We start from the raw sequence: 21,363 nt of genomic DNA on the forward strand, positions 1-21,363 counted from the left end.
TCATTTCTTTACAATCAGTCTCAGATACATTAGTTTCCCTGTATTTAACAAAGAATGTGTGTTTGTGTGCACATACATTTGATCTTACACGAGGTAAAGGTCATAGAAGAAGATAGAAAAGCAAGGCCTTGTCCTATTTTGCTGTGGTTTTTTTTTTCCTGCATGTTTTCCAGGTTTTATGGCCTTTCAAGAGCCAGCTGTTGATGTGCACATCTGGCTGCAGATCATGAACTGCACATCTGGCTTCTTGTACAATTGAGCTTCAGGTACTTGTCCATTTCCTAAAACTAGAGCATCTGTTCCTACAAGACAAACCAACATAACATATGTGCCTCTTGCCACAGCCAATACAGTGAGTCCTTATTCCTTGTCTCAGCTCCCATGCCCACACACAGACCCAGAAGGGCACAGGTGTCTGGTCATCAGCTCACCTGGAAGCGATGGAAATCTGCTGGCTTGAAGTCATTGGGGGAACAGCCACACCAGTCCACGATATGCTTGTACTGGCATTTGCAACCCAGCTTCCGGTTCCAATTGGTGATGCGCAGGTTGTTGTCCACCATGGTGTCACAGTGGGGGCTATTTTCCAGGACGGTGTGGAAGAAGGACTGTGAGGAGACACACAAGGCAGCTTGAGAACTTGAGAATCCCTCCTCAAGAATGGAGTTTGGGGCAGCAGCTACAGAAATGATCTTTTAACCCATCCAACTGCTCCCCTTTGGATAGGAGACCTCTTGTGCTTCTCTAACATAGCTCTGCTATGGAAGGACTCTCAGAAGGCAACATAGCACAAGCAGAAGGCAGCATCAGACTCCATTTGGTTCTCACACGTGCACCCTGCCTTGTAAGGCCTTCAGCCAGGAGACAATCCTGCAAATTCAGGTCTTAACTGCTCAGTAATACTTATGTGAGCAGGTAGTGCTACTTCATCAATGCTTTTCAATCCACGTGTGTGTGTGTGTGTGTGTGTGTGTGTGTGTGTGTGTGTGTGTGTAAACTCAATTGAAGTAGGCTTTCATATAATTTAGGATACTCTCAGTCTCTTACAAGGCACTTACTTGATATTTCCTTGGAGACTGAGAGGCAATGTGTCATACTGGATAGAGCTAGAATGGGTCTGAGTCAGGAAGGCCTATGTTTAGGCCTTATGAGATAGGTGACCTTGGACAAGTCATAACATTCCTGAACCTCAGTTCCCTCATCTACAAAGTGGGGATCATCACCAGCACTTAGATTATGTAGATTAAATGAAAAAAAATGTATAAAGCTGTCTGCAAACCTTAAGGTTCTATACCTTCTGCCATAACAAGGTCATAAACCTCACGTGTCAGTTATTTTTATTGGTATTAAGAATGCAACAAAGATTTCCTCCTCTTCCTTCCCCCAATTAGATTGTGTTCTACACTGGTAGAGCAAAGGAGAACCCTGAGGCAATTATCTGGATAAATTCAGCCAGAGACCAAATGCATTTTTGAGCCCCAAATCATCCTTATGCAATTGCTGTGATACTCTATATTTGGGCACTATTACAGATGACAATAAGAAGAAAAGGATTAGTCTGAAGACACCCTACTATCATTGGCTTTCACTTTCCATTTCTATACAGTTATGACCTGTGGAAGGTACAGGAGACAAGGAGTTCAGAGGGCATTTCAGAAGGGAGAGCAGAGCTCAAAATTCTAGCTTTGCTGAATGTCTATTTAGAGAAGGGGCTAACCTTTATTGTTTTTAGAAAAACTTGAAAATAGTATATAAATACGCAGCAGTACATAATCAGGTCTGACTCTCCCTGCCACCTCCTGACCCTCATTTAATGTTAAACGACAGGCCAGTGAATTTGGATTTTATGCTCGGATTGTCTATAAACCCATAGAGCCACAAACTCATATTGAAGCAATGGGAAAAACTACCCAATTATGCTCTACCCCATATCCTTTCACAATGATACAGAAATTCCCTGCAAGATAATGGATAAAAAGGTTATCAGAGTTGAGACAAAAGGTGATTTTAGCTGAAATAGGATTAAAAGCAGATTACTTAACATGTGTGCTGAATAATAATAATAATAATTATAATTAAAAAAAAAAACAGGCACATTATGACAAGTGCTATAATTCTCCTGAATGACAAAAGGACAGTTGTCCCCAGAACAAAGTCATCATCCTCCCAGAAAACTCAGGGCTCTGAAATCATTAAAAGATATTCAAGTTAAACACAGAACAGGAAGGCAGCTGGAGCAGGGGAAAAGATTAGGGTGAATGGGGTAGAATAGGGGAAGACAGCCACCTGACCATTCCTGGGAGGCTGCCATCTGGCTCAACAGAAATAGAACCTGCTCTACAGTTTTGGGGTATAGAACTGAGAGAATAGAATTTTGAGATCTCTTAGCACAGCTTAACAATCTCGTAGCACAATTTTGAAAGAGGAAGCAACCAAGGTTTTTGTATAGATAATATTAAAAATAGCTGCCAATTATAGAGCACTTGAAAGTTTACAAATCATAGAACATATTATTTCATTTGGGACTCAACAATTTATCCTATGAGGTAAGGACTACAGATATTATCATCTCCATTTTACAGAGGAAACTGACACATATATAAAATGTTAGAAGTAATATTTGAATCTACATTTTCCTGACTTTAAGTGTAGATTCTATTGGTTAGACTATCCTATCACATTGAGGCTGTATCTTCATATTGTATCTAGGTGGAGCAGTGGATAGAGTGCTGGGCTTGGAGTCAGGAAGATCTGAGTTCAAATCCAGCATCAGACACTTACTGGCTATGTTACCCTGGGCAAGTCAATTAATGTTTATCTGCCTCAGTTTCCTCAACTGTAAAATGAGGATCTTATTAGCACCTACCTCTCAGGGTTGTTGTGAGGATCAAATGAGATAATATTTGTAAAGCACTTAGCACTGTGCCTGACATGTAGCAGGCACTATATAAATACTTATCTCCTCCCTTCCTCCTTTGCTATCCACATGGCACCACAACATGGGATCAGGTACTTCAAGGCTTGAGTAAGCATGTCTTTAATTCAAAGTGATCTCAATGACTACTACTTGAAAACAGTTGCCTATAAGTAAATGTTTTGAAGGCTCACTGAATTTTTCACTTTTCACCTGGATTTTTGATATCCAGTTTCACATAACTAAAACTTCTTCATTTTTCCTGAACCTCCAATCAAACCAAATATCTACCTCGGCAGGAAGCAAGGTGTAAGAGTAGAACTGCTTCATCTTGGTCACCAGGTCATCATTGGAGAAGGTCACATATTCCACAAACTTTCGGTTCAGTAGGAACCAATCAGAGCCTCCATCTACTGTGATGCCTTGAGGGATCTTCCGGTCACCCAAGCGCCACATGTGAGTATCACACTCTAAGAAGAGGCGGTCCAGTCCTTGTTTCCGTATAAACCTGGGAGAGATAAAGAAAACAATCACAGCCATGCCAACAGAAAGGGGGCTGTGCTCAGAGTCTGAAATAAAATGATAGTAATGAGCTTGTATTTCTATTTTTAAGGTAGCATAGAATGATGGTTTGAGAACTTACTTCAGAGTCAGGAAGATATGTGTTCAAGTCCTGTCTCTGACACATAATGACTATATGACAAGTAACTTAAACTTTTAGTGCTTCAAGCAACTCACTAAGACTATAAAGTATAGGGGAAATGTAGCATACAAAAAAAATTACTCTAATAAATTGTAGACGTTAAATTAATGAAACAATCAGCAAAGGCTCTAGGAAATGGGAAAAGAGATCATTTCTGTCTGGGTCATCATAGAAAAATTTAAGGAGCAGATTAAATTCACATAGGCTTTAAGTAAAAAAACTATTCCCAATAGGAAAGAGGATATCACTAACTTATACCCCAAATGTTGTCATATACTCAGTATTTTTTAAAAATTTCTTCTTTAATTTAGACCTAAATATAGCACTGCTCATGAAGCAGTCATTCTCTTTCCCTACCACTGTTACCAATCCTTGCTTTGACTCCCAGAGTTCTCCAAATCTTGCCCTTATTCTTGTAGCCTACTCACAGATGGAAATCCTTTGGAAGAAAGGTGGGTTGTTATTGCTATTTTTTTTATAGAATTTCACCAATAATTAGGGAAAGAAGATAAGATAAAACCAATTTATGGAGTTCAGAACTGTTGAGCTGCAGAACTCAGAAATCTTAAGATTGCCTTGATCTAAGTATAAATAACTTGTACAACCTCCTAGGGGTTTATTAATCCCTGTGTCCATCTACCTAGAATCTACCTACCTACCCACTTGACTATAGCATAGTGATGTCATTTTGGTCCTCTTCGAGAACCAAGGACAACAACAAACCAACCAACCACCTACCTACCTACCTTGCTATATGGCTACCCACTAGGATTCCTCTAGACATAGCATGCATGTGCATGATCAGCCAGTGCTGAAATCCATTTCCTTTTCTTCTTGGCTTCAAGATGAGCTTCTTCATTAAATTTCACAATCAAGGTGATTCAGGAGACATTCCTTAGCCCTTAGCCTTTAGCTAATTTACAGGTCTAAGGAATACTGACATTGGCTAAGCCCAATTCCACAAAGAAACCCAGACACTTAGAATGGATATGGGATCTCTGAGGTGAACAGTTCAACAGCATGGAAGGATGGATGAAAATAGTAGTAAATTTGTTTACATTTGTCTCAGACCAGCTGCAAGCTCTGCCTGGATCCTTGTGCTTGGATGGAAGTCAGAATTTATATCTCATTTGCTTTTTAATTAGCAGTAGTAAGGGAAAGATCATCTTCTCATGTAGCTAGTAATAGCAGAGGGGACATACCAAAAAGGGGAAATCACAAGTAAAAAAGTAGCAGTAGAAAAAAACAAGAGATGTTTTTGGGAGAATGGCAGTGGTGGGATTCTGAGCTAATCTGCAAGATAATACCATAGCCCTTGCCTTCTGAATTCCACAACAGAGCCTCACAGCAGTGTTTGTTTACATAGATGCATAAAGGGTCCATGGCAAACCCCAACTGGGCCAGCCCAGAGACTCATTGGCATAAATGATACAGATCAATCAATCACTCTAATGATAAGCATTTTTAAGTACCTTCTATGCTAGGTACTGGGGATGCAAATACAAAAAATGAAAGTCTGTTACACTTTTACATCTACTCTCCCAATGGTCTTTGGATATAAAGCTGGGGCAAACACAATTTCCTATGTTGTCAATAGGGAAACTGAAGTCCAAAGGTGGTAAGTGATTGACCCAGGATCACAAAGCAAGCCAGAGGTAGAATTAGAACTCAGTTCTCAACTCCTTGGTCTTTGTTCTATCCACTAGGTTTCCTATCTGGTAGATTCCCTCTTCTCTATTTTGCTTGTTAGCAAAATAAGCCCTAACTAAAGGATGACTTAATAATTGTTTTTAATTGCATTTCCTTGCAATAAATACTATGGGATGTATTCTTCTTTTCATCTGGTACTTTAAAAAGCAGTCACTGAATTTGGTAAGACAAAATTATAACTTTATTTTGACTGGTATCTAATTATGCAATAATCTCCAATGGTATTTCCCCATTCCTGACATTTTAAATTAAAAACAAAATATAATTTTTTAACTCAAAATAGTACTTGTCTACAGAATAAACAGAAGAGAAGAAAGAAATGCACGTAAGAAGGCTTGTGAAATTATTCCTTCCATGAATCAGTTTCTAATTTCATGTTCCATTAAAAGGGATAATGGCACAGTCTTACAATTTTAATGTGCTGTCCCAGATCATAATATTCAAATACAATATTTATGTAGTAATCTAGAAAATGAAATATTCATGGGGTTGGAAGATTGGTTGCTGTATTTACTTCATTCAAAAACAATAAGCTGCAAATGCACATTTTGGTTAATTATTAGTAAATAGCCCCAATCAATTACCCATGTCTTAGAAGACTTCCCAGGGAGACAAAGGACAATTGCCAATGGCAGCTCCCAGATCTATGGCCTGGGTTTTGTACTATCAGGAAATAAATCAAACACTTTGATTAAAACTTTTGGTACTTACTTATCCAATGGTAGACCCAAACCAACCAACCAACCAACCAACCAACCAACCAACCAACCAACCAACATTTTCAGCATTGTCTATATTCATTTGCTGAAAACATTTGATTCTATCCCTGATTTTGGGGGTAGGGGGAGAGGGAGGGAGAAGCTACGTAAAAAGTTATCATACTGTATTGGGAAGAGCATTGACTCACTTGGGAGTCAGAAAACCCAGGGTCTGGTGCTGGCTGTATTATTTACAAGCCATTTTGGTCAAGTTACCTAATTATTTTGAAACTCAGTTTCCTTATCTCTAACATGGCGATAATAATCCCTGCTATGGCTCCCTTTATTGGCTCAGGTCAGATCAGGCCAGTTCAGCTTAATTCAGCTTAACACGATTCAATAAACACCTACTTGTGTTTAAAGCAACTGCTAGGTGCTTCTATAGAAAAAGGAAAATTAGTCCTTGCCTTCAAGGACTTTCTACTGGGAATTTCTAAAATACTTTCCAGTTCTATCAATCACTGGAATAAAGACTATATGAAGATTCTTAAATATCTAAAATATTATTATTAAAATATTTAAATATGCTAATTTGCTAATATTATTGCTAATAATATTTAAATATGCTATTTTGTAGAATCATAGTCAGAAAAGGGAAAGTGGGCCAGGAAGGTACATAAAATGAGCCAGTTTGACTTTAGAAAGATGCTAGAAAAACATACAAACAATTTTTAAAAAATTTTAAACATGGCAGAAATGTGAAATTTAAAAGAATGTTAGAGTTGAGGGTGGGAAGAGGACCTTAAATATTTTAGGGATGAGTCTAACCCTATCATTTTAGGGATGAATGAATTTGATGTCTCAATATATCTGATACTTTATGTAAATAATTAGCTATTTCCTTTGAAAAAGAGAAAAGAATTCTGAAAATTATTATTTAATGTAGGATGGGGAAGGGGAGTTATGCAGCCTTGACCTGCTTTTGGCACCTCTCACTGTGCTACCTGATGGTGAGTCAACAGGTGCAGGTATTGGTTTCCTGCTAATGCAGAAAATGGGCATCTAGGTGGCACAGTGAATAGAGTACTGAGCCTGGAGTCAGGAAGACTCAACTTCATGACAAAAGAAAAATCTATTAGAGGAGGTGCTCTTTCTCTATATGACAGATTCTTCCATGCTTCAGAGTAAATGGTTTTCAGAGTTACTGTGGTAAATACATAGATACATATATATACACATACATGTCTCTAGGGGCAGCTACATGGTGCAGTGGATTGAGCACCAGGCCTGGAGTCAGGAGGAACTGAGTTCAAATTTTACTTCAGACACTACCTGTATGACCTTGTACAAGTCACTTAACCCTATATAATCAGTTTCCTCATCTGTAAAATGAACTGGAAAAGGAAATGGCAAACCACTCCAGTATCTTTGCTAAGAAAACCCCAAATGGGGTCATGAAAAGTCAGACACGACTAATCTTTCTATAATCATCATCTTTCTATAATAATTAATTCCTTCTGTCAAGGGTTTGCTCAGCCATTGGAGTAGGTCACACCTGTCAATCAGCAGTAGGTCTTAAGATAATAGATCTAGAGTAGAAAGGAATATTAGAAATCATTTAGTCAGCCCTCTCATTTTTTTTAATTTTACAGATGAGGAAACTGAGGCTCAGAGAGCTTAAGTGATTTGCCCTGGGTCATACAGATCCTAAGTGGCAGAGCTGTATTCTAACTCGAGAACCTTTTGACTTTTAACCCAGAAAGTAATTTTTCCACTCTGTTCTTAAGCATCTGATTCCTAAGCAAGTCTTTAGCACAGGGGACTAGGGCAATGTGTGTATATGTTTTAGAGTAGGGGTGGGATCCTTTGTTCAGACTAGTTTGACTGTCATGAATAAATTTCCAGTTTTTTGACAAGAGTGAGGGAGGGAATAGCAGAGCTTATTGCTTTTGTAATGAATATTATATCACTAAATATAAGCTCTTTGAGGTCAGGAACCATTTTGTTTTTTTCTCCTTCCTTCTTTCCCTCTAATGCCTACCACAGAATTTTGCACAAAGTAAGCACTTAACAAAATAGATTTTTGTTTTTTTTTAAACCCTACTTTTTCAAATCCCATTTACAAAGTGCCCTGGACATATTTCATTTAGTTAAATGAGCATTTTTAAGCATCTACTATGTACGCATATAGAGGGTTTGTTGGTTAGTGTTTTCAGTTGTGTCGAACTCTTTCTGGCTTTATTTTGGGGTTTTCTTGGCAAAGATACTGGAGTAGCTTGCCATTTCCTTTTCCAGCTCATTTTACAGATAAAGAAACTGAGGCAAACAGAGTGAAGTGACTTGCCCAGGGTCACACAACTGATAAATTTCTGAGGTAAAATCTGAACTTAGGTCTTCCTGACTTCAGGTGTAGCACTCTATCCCCTGTGCCACCTAGATGCCCTTAAGCACTAGGGGCAAAAAAGAAATAGTTCCTGCCTTCAAGGAACTTCCAAACATATTGTTTCAGGGGACACAAGAAGATGTAGATAAAGGTTTATTGAATGATTTTTGCAGCTTCTGGGAATTATTTGGTCACAGGCTTTTTGCTCTTTTCATTTTTCAGAAAGCCCCTTTCTTTTCTTTTAATCCTCTACTTTATGGACTCTGAAGTTTTAATAAAAATTCTTTCCTCTTTAAAAAAAAAATGCCCTGCAAATAGGCCCTCCTCATGCCATTCATATAGCCTTAAGGATCTAGTATTTATTCTCTTTTTACTTGCTGCCACACCCTACTCTTTCCCCATGCCCACTCTCAGTCAAATAAATAAAGCAAGAAAAAGGGAGAGGGACTCACTAGAGAATGAAACAGCACCTACTTGTTTTGGCAATATCAGCCAGGATTCCCCCTGGCCCAGAAGACAACTGGAATCAGGACAAGTGGCAAATTAAAAATTCCTGCTATTTCAAAAAAGATTTGGTAAAGAGAAGAAAGAACAAATAGAGAAGGAACTAGTGTGCAGAGGCCTTCCCCCAGGATATGCCAATGAACACGATCTTGGAATAGTCTTCACAAGGTGAAAAAATGAATTATTTTGGTTCAGCTTTCTTGGGCTCTGAAGAAAATGTTATAAATACCATCTCAATTAATGACTGAACTTTCTAAAAGAAATTCTTTAAGCTTTCCTACATTAGCGTAATTTTGAACAAAATTATAGTTGTAAAAATGGCATTCAGTTCCTTCCATGGTACCTCCCAAAGGTAACAAATCTGCTCAAATCAGGAGACAATGCAAATGGAAATAAATGAGATGATACAGATTCATCCCTATGGGGCAAGGCATGGATTTAGAAAATAGCTCTTGGTATAGGAAATTCTTTCTTTTTATCCTTGAAAGTACATCGAAGTTATAGTAATCCACAGAATAAGTAATTCCATTTACTTCATGCTCATGCCTGGGTAGACCAGTTGTGTATGTCATTATGTTCACACAATGGATAGAGTCTTGGACTTGTTGATCAGGAACACTTGAGTGCAAATTCAACTTGAGACAATGACTAGCTATGTGACCCTGGGCAAATCACCTTAATCACTGTCTGCTTCAGTTTCCTCAGTTGTGAGATGAGGATCATAATAGCACTTATTTCCAAGGGTTGTTGTGTGGATAAAATGAGATAAAATTTATAGAGTGCTTTGCAAACCTTAAATCACTCTCTATAAATACTAGTTATTATTATTGTTAATTATTAATTATGTAGAAGACTGACATATTTAAGGTGAGAACTATACTGGGTATGATCGACAGAAGATTTTATGCAATGTTAGATCTAAAAGTGACTCAAGATATTATCTAGTCCAATTTCCTTCACTTTATAGAAATTTTAAGAAACTGAGGTTGGTTAGTTGAAACTGGGACAAGAACTAAGGTCTTCTGCTTCTCAGACCCTCAGATCACTATTCTGTTTATTACACCAACATAAAAATCTTAGTACTTCAGGAATTCGCTCTTTCATCAGCATGGGTGTTCATAGAAACCAGAAGGGATCAAAGATTGAAGGGCTCTCAAAGGTCATACAGTTCACTCAAACCTGAAGAATCCTATCTAAAGGCCAGTGAGTAGTCAGGCATCTAACCTCTGTTCGATGACCTCCAATGAATGCGAACCTACTTCCTGCTGAGATAGCCTATTGCATTTTTGTTGTTTAGTTATTTAATTGTGTCTGACTCTTCATGACCCCATGGAGTTTTCTTGGCAAAGACAGTGAAGTGCTTTGCCATTTCTTTCTCCAGTGGATTAATGCAAACAGAGGTTAAATGACTTGTCCAGGGTCGCAAATCTGAAGCTGGATTTGAAGCCAAGTCTTCTTGACTCCAGGTCTAGCACTCTATCCACTGGACCACCCAGCTGCCTCCATTTTTAGACAGTCCTAATTGTTAGGATTTTTCTTCCTTATATTGAGCCAAATTTTGCCTTTATAATTTTTCTCCATCATACCCCATTCTATTCTCAACCAAACAAGGCTTCCATATGACAATTTTTCAAATATATGAAGACAGCTCTCATCTTGCTCCCTCCTAGTCTTCTTTTCTCCAAGCTAAATACATCCTTTAGGAATTCTTACAGAAAATGGTTTACAGTCCTCTCCACCATCCTATATACACTCAACTCCAATAAAATAAACTCCATTTGTCAGTATCTTTCTTAAAATTATGTACCAACTAGGGCCAAGTACAGTGGAATTTTATCACCTACTTTATCCTGGATATGTTTCCCACCCTTCACCCCTCAAGTCCAGATTAGGGCTCAGTCTGCCCAGGCAGCCAGGGAGCTAAGCATTATTCTTATATTTCAAAATACAATAAAACATTATTTAAAAACGTAAAAACTTGTCCAGTGGTCCATAGTTTGCCAACTCCTGGTTGATCTGTGATTTCATCAGTATATCAAGTTCCTGAGTAAGAAAAATCTCTAACACTGCATATTGGATATTGTTCTGTTACTTAGAGTCTTATGAGTTTTCAGGTTGATCAACCTAACCAGGTCACACAGACTGTATGTGTCAGAGAACCTGAATCCAAATTGCTTTGATCCTTAGGCAGCCTAAATTTGAACAGGCTCTTTTGGCTATCATATCACATTTGACTAATACTGAGTCTGTAATTCATTAAAATCACTATATATTTTTCTATGAACCTCTGTATTTTTTTCCTAGCCTTTTTTGTCCTGTATTTATGCATTTATATATATTTTTTACCTCAATTACATTCATCTTCATTAAGTTATCATTAGAGTGTGATTTTGAGGGGAGGGAATATCTTCTGCATGCTCAGCACTTAGTGCAGTTCCTGGCACATAGTAGGCATTTAATAAATACTTATTTGACTGACTAATTACATTTCATATCAGATTTGGCCTGCTGTTCAAATCTGTCAAAATCTTTCTTGATCCTGTCTTTAATTCAACATGTCTAGCTATTCTTTCCAGCATTTTGTTAGCTGGAAATTTAATAAGCTTGACATCTATGTCTTCATCTGAGTTGCTGATAAAAATATTGATCAGCACAGAGCCAAAGACAGATTTACTAGGGGTCTCTAATAGAGACCTACCTCTAGGTTGACTAAGTCTAGTCATTCAGCCAGTTCCAAATACACTCAACTGTACTATCATCTAGCTCCATCTTTTCATTCTGCCCCCAAGGCTATCAAGAGAAACCTTGTCAGATATGTTGCTAAAAATCCAGGTTATCTATCTGTGGTACTAATCTACTAATTTAGAATCCCTCCTGAAAAATACAATGAAATTACTTCGTCACAACCTGTTTCTTCATGATCAAATGCTATGTCAATGATCATGACTTCCCCTTCTACATGTTAACAATCAATCCATTTAATAATACATTTTTTGATGTTTCCAGGAATTGAAGTTGCATTCACTTGCCTATGATTTAGACCCTCCAACCACTTCCTTTTTTTTGAAAATTGGGACATTTGCACTTTTCTAGTCCTGGGGCCCCTCTCCAATTGTGCTTGAATTTCCAAAAATCAATGACATCAGCTCAGAAATCAAATGTACTGGTTCCTTCAGTACCCAGGGATATAATTTTTCTAAGACTGGTGACCTGAACATACAATACCTCTGTATCTTCTGAGCAGAGAGTCACCAGCTACTACCATTCCATTATGATGGAGGATCACCGGGTTTTATCATCTGCCTTGCCACTGCACTCTAAAGACCACTTGGATTTACCATCTGCTTTTCCTCTGTGCCCCCCAGACTCTCAGGTATTGTCATGTGCCTTGTTGCTGAACCCTAAGGATGCCTGGGCCTTGTTATCTGTCCTCTAGCTGAACAGTATAGGGACTGTTTCTCTTTTCTATTTGTATTGACAGTGCTTAGCATAGTGCTTGGCCTCTACTAAGTGTTTAATAAATGTTTTTTCATTCATTCATTTATTCACTCATTCATTCATTTATCCATCTGAGTGGATTTTTTTTTTTTTGTGAATTTCTAGGGGACAAAAAAATTCAGCACATGGTTGTAGCATTCTGGCTATGAACCTCTCCAAATTAAGGAAGGTGGCCTTAGATAACAGACACAGTCCATCCCTGGGTCTGTACCAGAAGCCCCCCCAGCTTGCTAGAAACTGCCAGGGCTTGGAGGGAGCTCTCTGGCAAAGATTACCTTCAGGTCATGATGAGACAGTAGACTTTATGATAAAAACCATACTGGCTCCTTTTGGACTTACCAAGTGCTGTTCAGATTCCTCAACCTCTGCAACACACCAGTGAGTATACATGAGAGTGGGACTGGGGGAAGAGAAGAAGCTCTGTTTATTTTGTTCAAAGGGTGGCAGCAGGCCACACAGACTCCATGGTTGGCTGTTTTGAGTCTATGTATTAATGAAGAAACAGGTGTTGATCACCACATTGTTCCTCTTGTCTACTACTCACAGAGAAATTGTAGCACTCAGCTTCCTATAGCAGCTAATGATGCTGCCAGTCAAAGAAACAGGATGGCTTCTGGGCAGAAAAATGTATTCATTTCAGGCTTAAGCTAAAAGCACAAGGAAAAGACATGGAAAAAGACAGACTTGGAACTAACTCCAATTATTTCCAATTCAAAAACCCATGTTAAAAAGGAAATATGGAATTATAAGAGGGAAATAAGACTAATTAATGGCTTTAATTAGGAATGTCTTAAAGACCTTCGGGATGAAGAGCTCAGTGACCATGAGATAATCAATACTGACACTTGCTATCTTGGTGGGGCTTTCTGAATTGGGGCTTTCTCTATGCCCCAGGAAGATGGGTTAGTTAGAAGCCTGAATCAAGATTCCATAGTCCAGTACTTACATGGCACTTAAATGTTTACAAAATGAAAGCTCATTTGATCCTCACAACAATCCTGTGAGGTAGGTGCTATTATTTACCTCAATGTAAATAAAGCACTATGGAGGCATAAAAGGTCTAAATAAAAGTAGACTATTATCATTATTCCATCAAATTGACCCTCGTTTTGTTTCTTACCCTGACTACATTTCCCCATCTACAAAAGGAAGACACAAATGTCACCCATCTGTTTTACAATGCCCTGAGGAAGTGTGTTGGGGTCCTGAGGTTCTCTTGTCAATGAGACAATGACATTGAATAAACAGAGTACCACACAAGTTTCTTGCTATAATTAGCATAAGATCATAGGTTCACAAGTTTAAAGCTGGAAAGGACCTGGGAAGCTATTGAATCTAACCTCCTCATTTTACAGATAAGGAAACTGAGGTTGACAGCGGTTAAGTGACTTGCCCAGGACCACATAACTAATACGTGCATGAGGCAGGATTTGAATTCAGTCTTCTTAACTCCAAGCCTAGCCCTCTATTCCCTTCCAATACTTCACTGCCATTTAACAGGCTAGTGTCATTTTAATTGCCAGTTTAAAAGCATTTAAAAAAAAAAAAGAAAATGGAGATAACACAGTTATCCTCTTTAAAACATACCCCCATAAAGAGGGGAGAGCTCACCAGGAATGCTAATGGTTATTTTGACATAGCTGTCATAATTGGATTAAGTAAAGGGAACAAACCACACCGATAAATTCCCAATCAGATTTAAGAAAAGCAAAAGGGAAAATGAAATCTGTTTTACTCACAGAGGATTAAATATTAATTATTCCCTCATATCAATCCTAATGTTACATGACATCCAAGTGGAAAGTCTCCTCAAGATAAACAAGTTGGCACCAACCATCTTTTAGAAAATAGATTTCTCAGCAGTGTTTCCTGGATTCTCTCTTGTCTTCATTGCCAACATTTGGTTTAAACAGTTGTCTGTTTATAGATCAAAAGAGGTTTGGGCCTGATGACTGGTTGGGTGCCACTAAGCAGAAAAGGAACATTTTTCCCCCCTCCCTCCATAAACTGACCCAACTGACAAAGTAAGATGATTTCTTACAGCCAGTTAAGTGAATTCCTCTATGGCTACGTTCAGAGACTTTGTGAAGGGTCCTCTCTAGGTCTCGGTTTCTATAAAATTAAGGGGCTGTAGACTAGATGACTGCTGAGGTCCCCTCCGCTTGTATACCTATGATCCTATAACTTAACACGGCGTATAGCACATAGTAGGTACTTAATAAATGCTTATTGACTGATTGACTTCATTTCTTTTACTTTTGGCTTAAAGCTTATAACCTTAAATAGCTTTTAAGCAGATGGCAAACTCCATACCAGATTCTCTACCACATGTTGGCTATGAGGTAAGCCTTTCAGAGGAATGTCTTGTCTTGAGGGTCAGTGTTGCCCATAAGATGCTGACTCTTTTTTATGTTTTCAGGGGATTCAGGAAGACTCCTTCACTCCTGTCTTGGTCTTGAAGTTCCTTTAGTATTGTATTCTACAAACAAGCTTAGAATGGAAATATTCCTATCGCTGTTCGCACAGTGACATAATTACATGAAGGTGTACATAAATGTCACTTTCACCAAATGCCATTCTGTGTTAAGCTGAAGGTAGCACCTTCTAACTATAATCTGAGGAAAGGGTAAATTGAGCTCTCTCTCTCTGTCTCTGTCTCTTTTTAAATTTTAGAGCAGGAGACTTTTTTTCTCTTCCCTTTTGAAAGACTAGGAATTCTCTAAATTGTTCAATTTCTATATAAGATCTTTGAAGAAAAAAGAAGTCCTCCCCCTTTTTTTAAAACATTTGTGCCCTGGTACTTAGCACAGCTAGGTGGTGCAGTGGACGTAATGCTGGGCCTGGAGTCAGGAAGACTTGACTTCATGTTTTCAAATCTGGTCTCAGACACTTACTAGCTGTGTGACCTTGGGTAAGTCATTTAACCCTGTTTGCCTCAGTTTCCTCATCCTGGAGAAGTAAATGACAAACCACTCCAGTATCATTTCCAAGAAAACTACAAATGGGATCACAAAGAGTCAGACACAATTGAAAAATGACTAAAAAATAACAACTTAGCACAGTAGACACTTAAAAATATTTGTTAAACTGAATTGCTGGATGATCAGTTATAAAGATGGTTGGGGGGAAGATGGTTCAGGGCCAGGGAACTTATAGACTTGAGCTACGTATGTTGAAGCATAATAATCATAATAATAACTAGCATTAATATGGCACCTTAAGGTTTGCCAAGTGCTTTGCAAATATCTCATTTTATCCTCACAACAACCCTGGGAGATAGGTGCTATTACTATCTCTATTTTACAAATGAGGAAACTGGGACAGAAAGAAGCTAAGTGACTTGCCCAGAGTCACACAGCTAGTTAGTGTCTCAGGAAAGATTTAAACTCAGATATTCTTTACTCCAGGCCCAGTACTTTGTATGTTGTGCCATTTAGCTACCTCAAGTACTCAGTTCTACAGTAAAAACCAAAACCTCAAAGAAAACATATCTTCCATCTGCCCCTCTGCAAGAAGTACAAGACAGTAGAACAGAACAATCATTCAATCAACAAGTATTTATTACAAGTCTTCTATATGCCAGGCACTTGTTAGGCTTTGGGGATATAATGAAAGAAATAATCCCTACTTTTGAGGAGCTTACATTCAAGCCAATGAGAGAAATCAGTACAAGAAAGGAGAATTTTAAAAATAAGTTTGCTTGGGGGAGAGAAAGCCAGTATACTCTGAAGTGATGATTATGCTTTTCCTGCTAATCTTAGAGGAGTTTCTGGTTCAAAGAGGTTGACAAAACAAACAAAAGGACACTTCTTGATTCTAAAAACAAATACTTTTAAGTCCCCAGGTTGCTTTGCAGCTCAGAAGAAACCATCACAACTGATGCATCTGATAGAATAGAGGGGCAAAGAACACAGCACAATTCCTGGCCACTTGTATAGAACATTAGTAATGCAAGTTTTCTGCCAAGAAAACAACTGGCATCTCCCTCCTGTGGGATGGGACCTAGTTATGTAAACCATGGGCTCCATCCTGAGTCTTGTATAAAGATGTCTGGAGAAGACGCTGGGTTACCATCACTCAATGACAAGCATTTTTTAAGAGTTTGCTATGTGCCAGGCACTATGCAAGAAAGACACTGGGGATCTAAGTACAAAGAATGAAATGATGCTGGCTTTCCCAATTAGCTTATTGTAGTTGTTCAGTCATTTTTCAGTCGTATTTGACTCTTTGTAACCTTCTTTGGGTTTTCTTGGCAGATACTGGAGCGGTTTGCCACTTCCTTCTCCAACTTGTTTTACAGATGAGGAAACTGAGGCAAACAGGGGTAAATGACTTGCTCAAGGTCACATAGCTAAGTAAGTGACTGAAGCTAGATTTGAACTCATGAAGATAAGTCTCCCTGACTCCAGGCCTGGCACTCTATCCACTGTACTGCCTAGCTGCCCATCCCAACGAGCTTACATTCTACTTAATAAGGAAAACACCAAGAAACAGCTGGTCACACAAATTAATGGAAGAAAAGATCAGGCCTAAATCTTATTTTTCCACCCTCTCTTACTTCACAGGGCCACATCCATTCTATTCTGTAAAGACTTGTGCTGAAATGTCTCCCACTCACCAACTTACCATTATCCCAATACTGCTAGAAAGATGCTTGTTTAGCCATCCTTAGCAATGCCATAATTATTGACTGACAACAAGCTGCCTTCTAGCTGTATGGAATTGATGGAGGATGGGGGGTGGGATAGTTACTCATTCCTCCACTCAGTTCTAGACAGAGCAATAGGTGTCAGGAAAGTGGGCCACATGCATCATTGCACTGGACTGAGAAGGCGAGGCTCTTATTCAACAACAGGTCAGAATTTCTTTGATTAAAAACTGAGCTATGCCTTGAAGAGGAGGAGAGAGGGTACCTACCTCCACTAACTTTCATATTTGGAAGAACTTGAAAGGCAGAAGGTACCATATCACCTCTAGTCTCCTAGAGAACAGCAGCAAGCCATCCTAGATCCTAGCAAGAAGGAAAGTGACTAGAATCACATGATCAGACCATAAAAGAAGCAGTGGATAGACCTTAAGGACAGTCGTCTGAGGGTTCTAGTCTCTTTCTCTCTTCTCTTCCAGATGGCCAAGGGAATAGAAAGTGGCACCTATTTGGTTTGCCTTTTCTTTTTCTCCTGAAGGATACTTCTTCCATCAGGAAGCATCACAAGATTTCATCTTTTTTTTTTTATTTTTAGGGGGAGAGGGAAGGGAGAGGGATGCAGTAGCAGAGAAAAATATTGGTCTCAGTACCATGTAGACAGAAAGGCCATTAGAATTCTTTTCTCCTTTTTGCAAGTAGTCAGGAGATCAATGTAGTAGGCCTAAATGGACCCAGAAGAGATCACTGGAATCCTCTTTTCAGGAATGTTTGTGTTTCTCGTATCTTAGTGTTATCATTAAAGAGTACTCTATGTTATTAAACTTAAAAGAAGAAATATTTTGATGGATTTTTTATATTCATTGAGCTAAAAAGTTCTCCAACTTGATCTATCTCACTAAATCTCTCTCTCTCTCTCTCTCTTCCCTGCTCCCTTTCTGTGTGCCTCTTCTCTTTGTCTCTGTCAAGCATTTTATTTATTGTAATTCCTAAGAAAATCATTGGCCCTTAACAGCTTTGGTCTGTTAAATCTCATTAACAATCTCTTGAAAACAGAAGTGTAGGACGGTGGAAAAGTCACTGAATTTGTAGTCCTAAGACCTGAATTTGAGTCCTGATTCTACTACTTATGATGAAGACAACCTTGGACAAATAACTTCTTCTCTCTTGAGAGAAGATTTTGCTAACAAAGAGAGACTATAAGAACCCTGGGCCATTGAAAACAACTTAGATGGCTCCACATATTTTTTTAGGGTTTGATTTCCTTTCTAGGGTTTAATTTTCTCACCTGTAAAATATGAGGGAACTGGACTTAGGATCCATAGGATACAGCAATGGAAAGGGTCATAGAAATCAGTTAGATCAATGCCCTCATTTTAGAGGAGGAAACTGAGTTTAACCGAGGTTAAGTGACTTGGCCAAGGCCATGATGATCATTAGTAGCAGAGAAGACTCTAAATACAGTAGTCCTAGATGCTAAGGCCCTTCAAATTCTAAATCCCATGATCCCATAAGCAGGAGCAGAAAAAGCTTGTGTTTGCACCCAGATCTCTATATGCTTTCCCCACTACTGTTCCCTAAAGCATTTCAGCTTCTCCCTGGTCAAGTTGGCATCTATCCAGATCAAGGATTACCTCCACCAAAGGCTAGTAGAAGCATATTACTTGAGAATTTAACTTCTCCTTTCCTAGGGAGATTTCTAAGTCACTTTTATTTTCTTCTCTTTACACAGCTTGGAAAAGCCAAAGACAGAATGGCCTGTCCCCAGTAGTAAAAGTTTTACAACCTCCCTCACATTCAGAATGAGACGATAAGGAGTGTCTCAAAGTTAGTTATAAGAAATAAAATTTTAAAATGTACTTTGCCTCATGGAGGAAAAACAAACATGGCACTGTCTCCATTGAAATAAGTGTCCTGCAACCACCATTCTATTTAGGAGAATGAATGCTGCCTCAAAATTAACATAATCTATTAAGTTTAAGATTCTCATTTCAAAAATCATTAAACAAATAACCATACAGCTTAGATGCAACAAAGAAGTGGACAGTATTGAGAAGTTAAGGAAGAGGTTAAAAAAATATGACTGCAATTGGAATAAGAAAGGTCCTTTTATGGACGAATCAAACAGTGATTGGTCAGCACAGGATGGAGGGATGGGATTGGCCAGTTTACTGAACATAGTCAAGCTTAATTTCTAAGGCCTTGATGGTTCTGTCCTCATATTATCCCCAAGGATGAGGGGCTGATCCTGCACATACATACATACATACATACATATCTACATACATACACACACACACACACACACACACTCTTTTTTAAAAAAGCTTCAGATCTTTGGATACTTTTAGTGCTCTGAGGAATACAGATGAATTTAAACAAATAGGCCATTTTCAGGTAGGCTGTTCGGTAGAGTTTTGTGACTAGATTCTCCTATTTACTAAAGAGAAAGCAAATGGAAACTGGCTGAGATCTCAGGCAGAAGGCTTTAAATATGACACCATCTTATCCATGGGAATTGTTGAACATGAGTGAGCATAGGTATAACACTGAGGGAGACCTAGGAATCTGCAAGGACAGGCTAGATATGTTCTACCTGTGAGGGCTTCAATTCAGTCCTTTACGGCTTAATAGGTTCCAATTTTGTGCCCAATAACAACGATCCTCAAAAACACAGGCAGAGAGGGGGTGCATCAAAAAAGGACCAGATAGGTTAGGGACCTAGCAGGTGCACCTCAAGGATTCTTATGGCATTGAATCACACACTAAAGAATTCCACAGCAAGGAGCTTGCTCGAGTTTTATAGACTTCAGGTTCCTCACTGGGCACCAGTGGATGAGACAAGATAAATGAGGAAGGATACTATAAAAGGCAAGAAAATGGGAAAGCAAGGTAGGCAAGGTTCGATGCTCTCCCATGACCCCTGCATCTTTTTGGGAACTGAAACCACTGGGTACCCCTGGGACTCTGCTTGTTGGGACAGGCTTCATGAGCATCCTTACCTTTGCAAATCATGTTAAGTACTTTGATGGATGGAGAACTTGGGGCTCTATTGCTGCTTCTGCTCCTGTTTCACTCTCTAGAGGACCTGCAGGGAGTGAGCACTTAAAGTTATGGGCAGGGGTCTTAGACCCTGGCCCAAAGATGCCCATGGATCCAAAGGAGGGGGCACAGTTATGAGTATCAAGACCAACCTACCTGGATGGCCTAAGGATAAGGGATAGAGTCTTCGATTAGCTGGGGCAGAAAAAAATGTAGGGATCTGGGAGAGGAGGACCAAACTTCTTTCTGGACAAGGGAGTGTGCTTTCTATTTGTCTGGAAATCTACTGCTAAAGTAGCCGTATGAGCATTTCAGTTTAAAGGTGGCAGTTTGGAAACCTCTCTCCAGCTCTCAGAGCAAAAGACCTGAGCCATTTAGGATTTGGAGAATCAGGGCCTGTTTACAAAGCTTAGCTCTTGCTGGCTGAAAAGCCACCTGCTGGGCAGCACTTGCTTATCTATTAATTCACAAAGGTTGCTTACTGGGTTATAATTATGCAAAAATATTTTTCAATACATTTGGTTCCTTATTTTGAGGAAAAGACAGGGAAAACATTTAACAAAACATACCCCCCATTTAATTACTGGAACAGCCAGGGCCAATTGGGTTGTCATTAAAATGTTAGATAGTCTTCACACCTAGCTTCTTAAGTTGGGAATTGGAGTCTCAACTTGAGCAATAAACACAGATGATGGTAACAGAAGGTCATTGTGTCTATTATAAGCCACATGAAATTAGAAACTGAGGAACATATAAAATTTGAGGCATACTTTGTGGTTTGTTTGGTGTTTTTTTTTTCTTTTGCTGTGTATGTTTTGTCTCCCTATTTCTTCTTACCTCCTCTGTCTCTCTCTCCTTTTAGTAGAATCATTATAAATTGTAAAACCATAGATTGAAAAAAGAGAGTGTGTGGGGAGGGGGGAGGAAGTGGGGTGGGGGTTATGTGTTTATGGAAAAGAAGGAAACAAGCCATTATTAAGTACCTATTATACAGCAGGCACCGTGCTAAGTACTTTGCAAATAGTATCTCATTTGATCCTTACAACAACCCTGTGATGAAGGTGCTATTATGATCCCCATTTAGTGTTGAGGGGCCTGAGGCAAACAGAGGTTAAAGTGACTTGACCAGGGTTGTACAGTTAGGAAGTGTCTGAGGCAACATTTGAACTCAGGTCTTCCTGATTTCAGCATTCTATCCTAGTGCTCCTCCTTTCCCCCTCCCGTGTGTGTGTGTGTGTGTGTGTGTGTGTGTGTGTGTGTGTGTGTGTG

General features: G+C 39.0%; 1 protein-coding gene across 1 annotated transcript in view; it reads right to left on the reverse strand.

The window, feature by feature from the left end:
- Positions 1–21,363, reverse strand: part of XYLT1 (xylosyltransferase 1) — a 326,870-nt gene that overhangs the window by 47,083 nt on the left and 258,424 nt on the right. The window contains exons 6-7 of the mRNA XM_027839087.1: positions 3,206–3,422; positions 432–608 (exon numbers count right to left, since the gene is read on the reverse strand). Coding sequence (XP_027694888.1) covers positions 432–608; positions 3,206–3,422 — 394 coding nt within the window. The remainder of the gene's footprint in view (positions 1–431; positions 609–3,205; positions 3,423–21,363) is intronic.

The sequence above is a fragment of the Vombatus ursinus genome, unplaced genomic scaffold, assembly GCF_900497805.2.
Source record: "Vombatus ursinus unplaced genomic scaffold, bare-nosed wombat genome assembly UNPS02014832.1, whole genome shotgun sequence".
Classification (NCBI taxonomy): Eukaryota; Metazoa; Chordata; class Mammalia; order Diprotodontia; family Vombatidae; genus Vombatus; species Vombatus ursinus.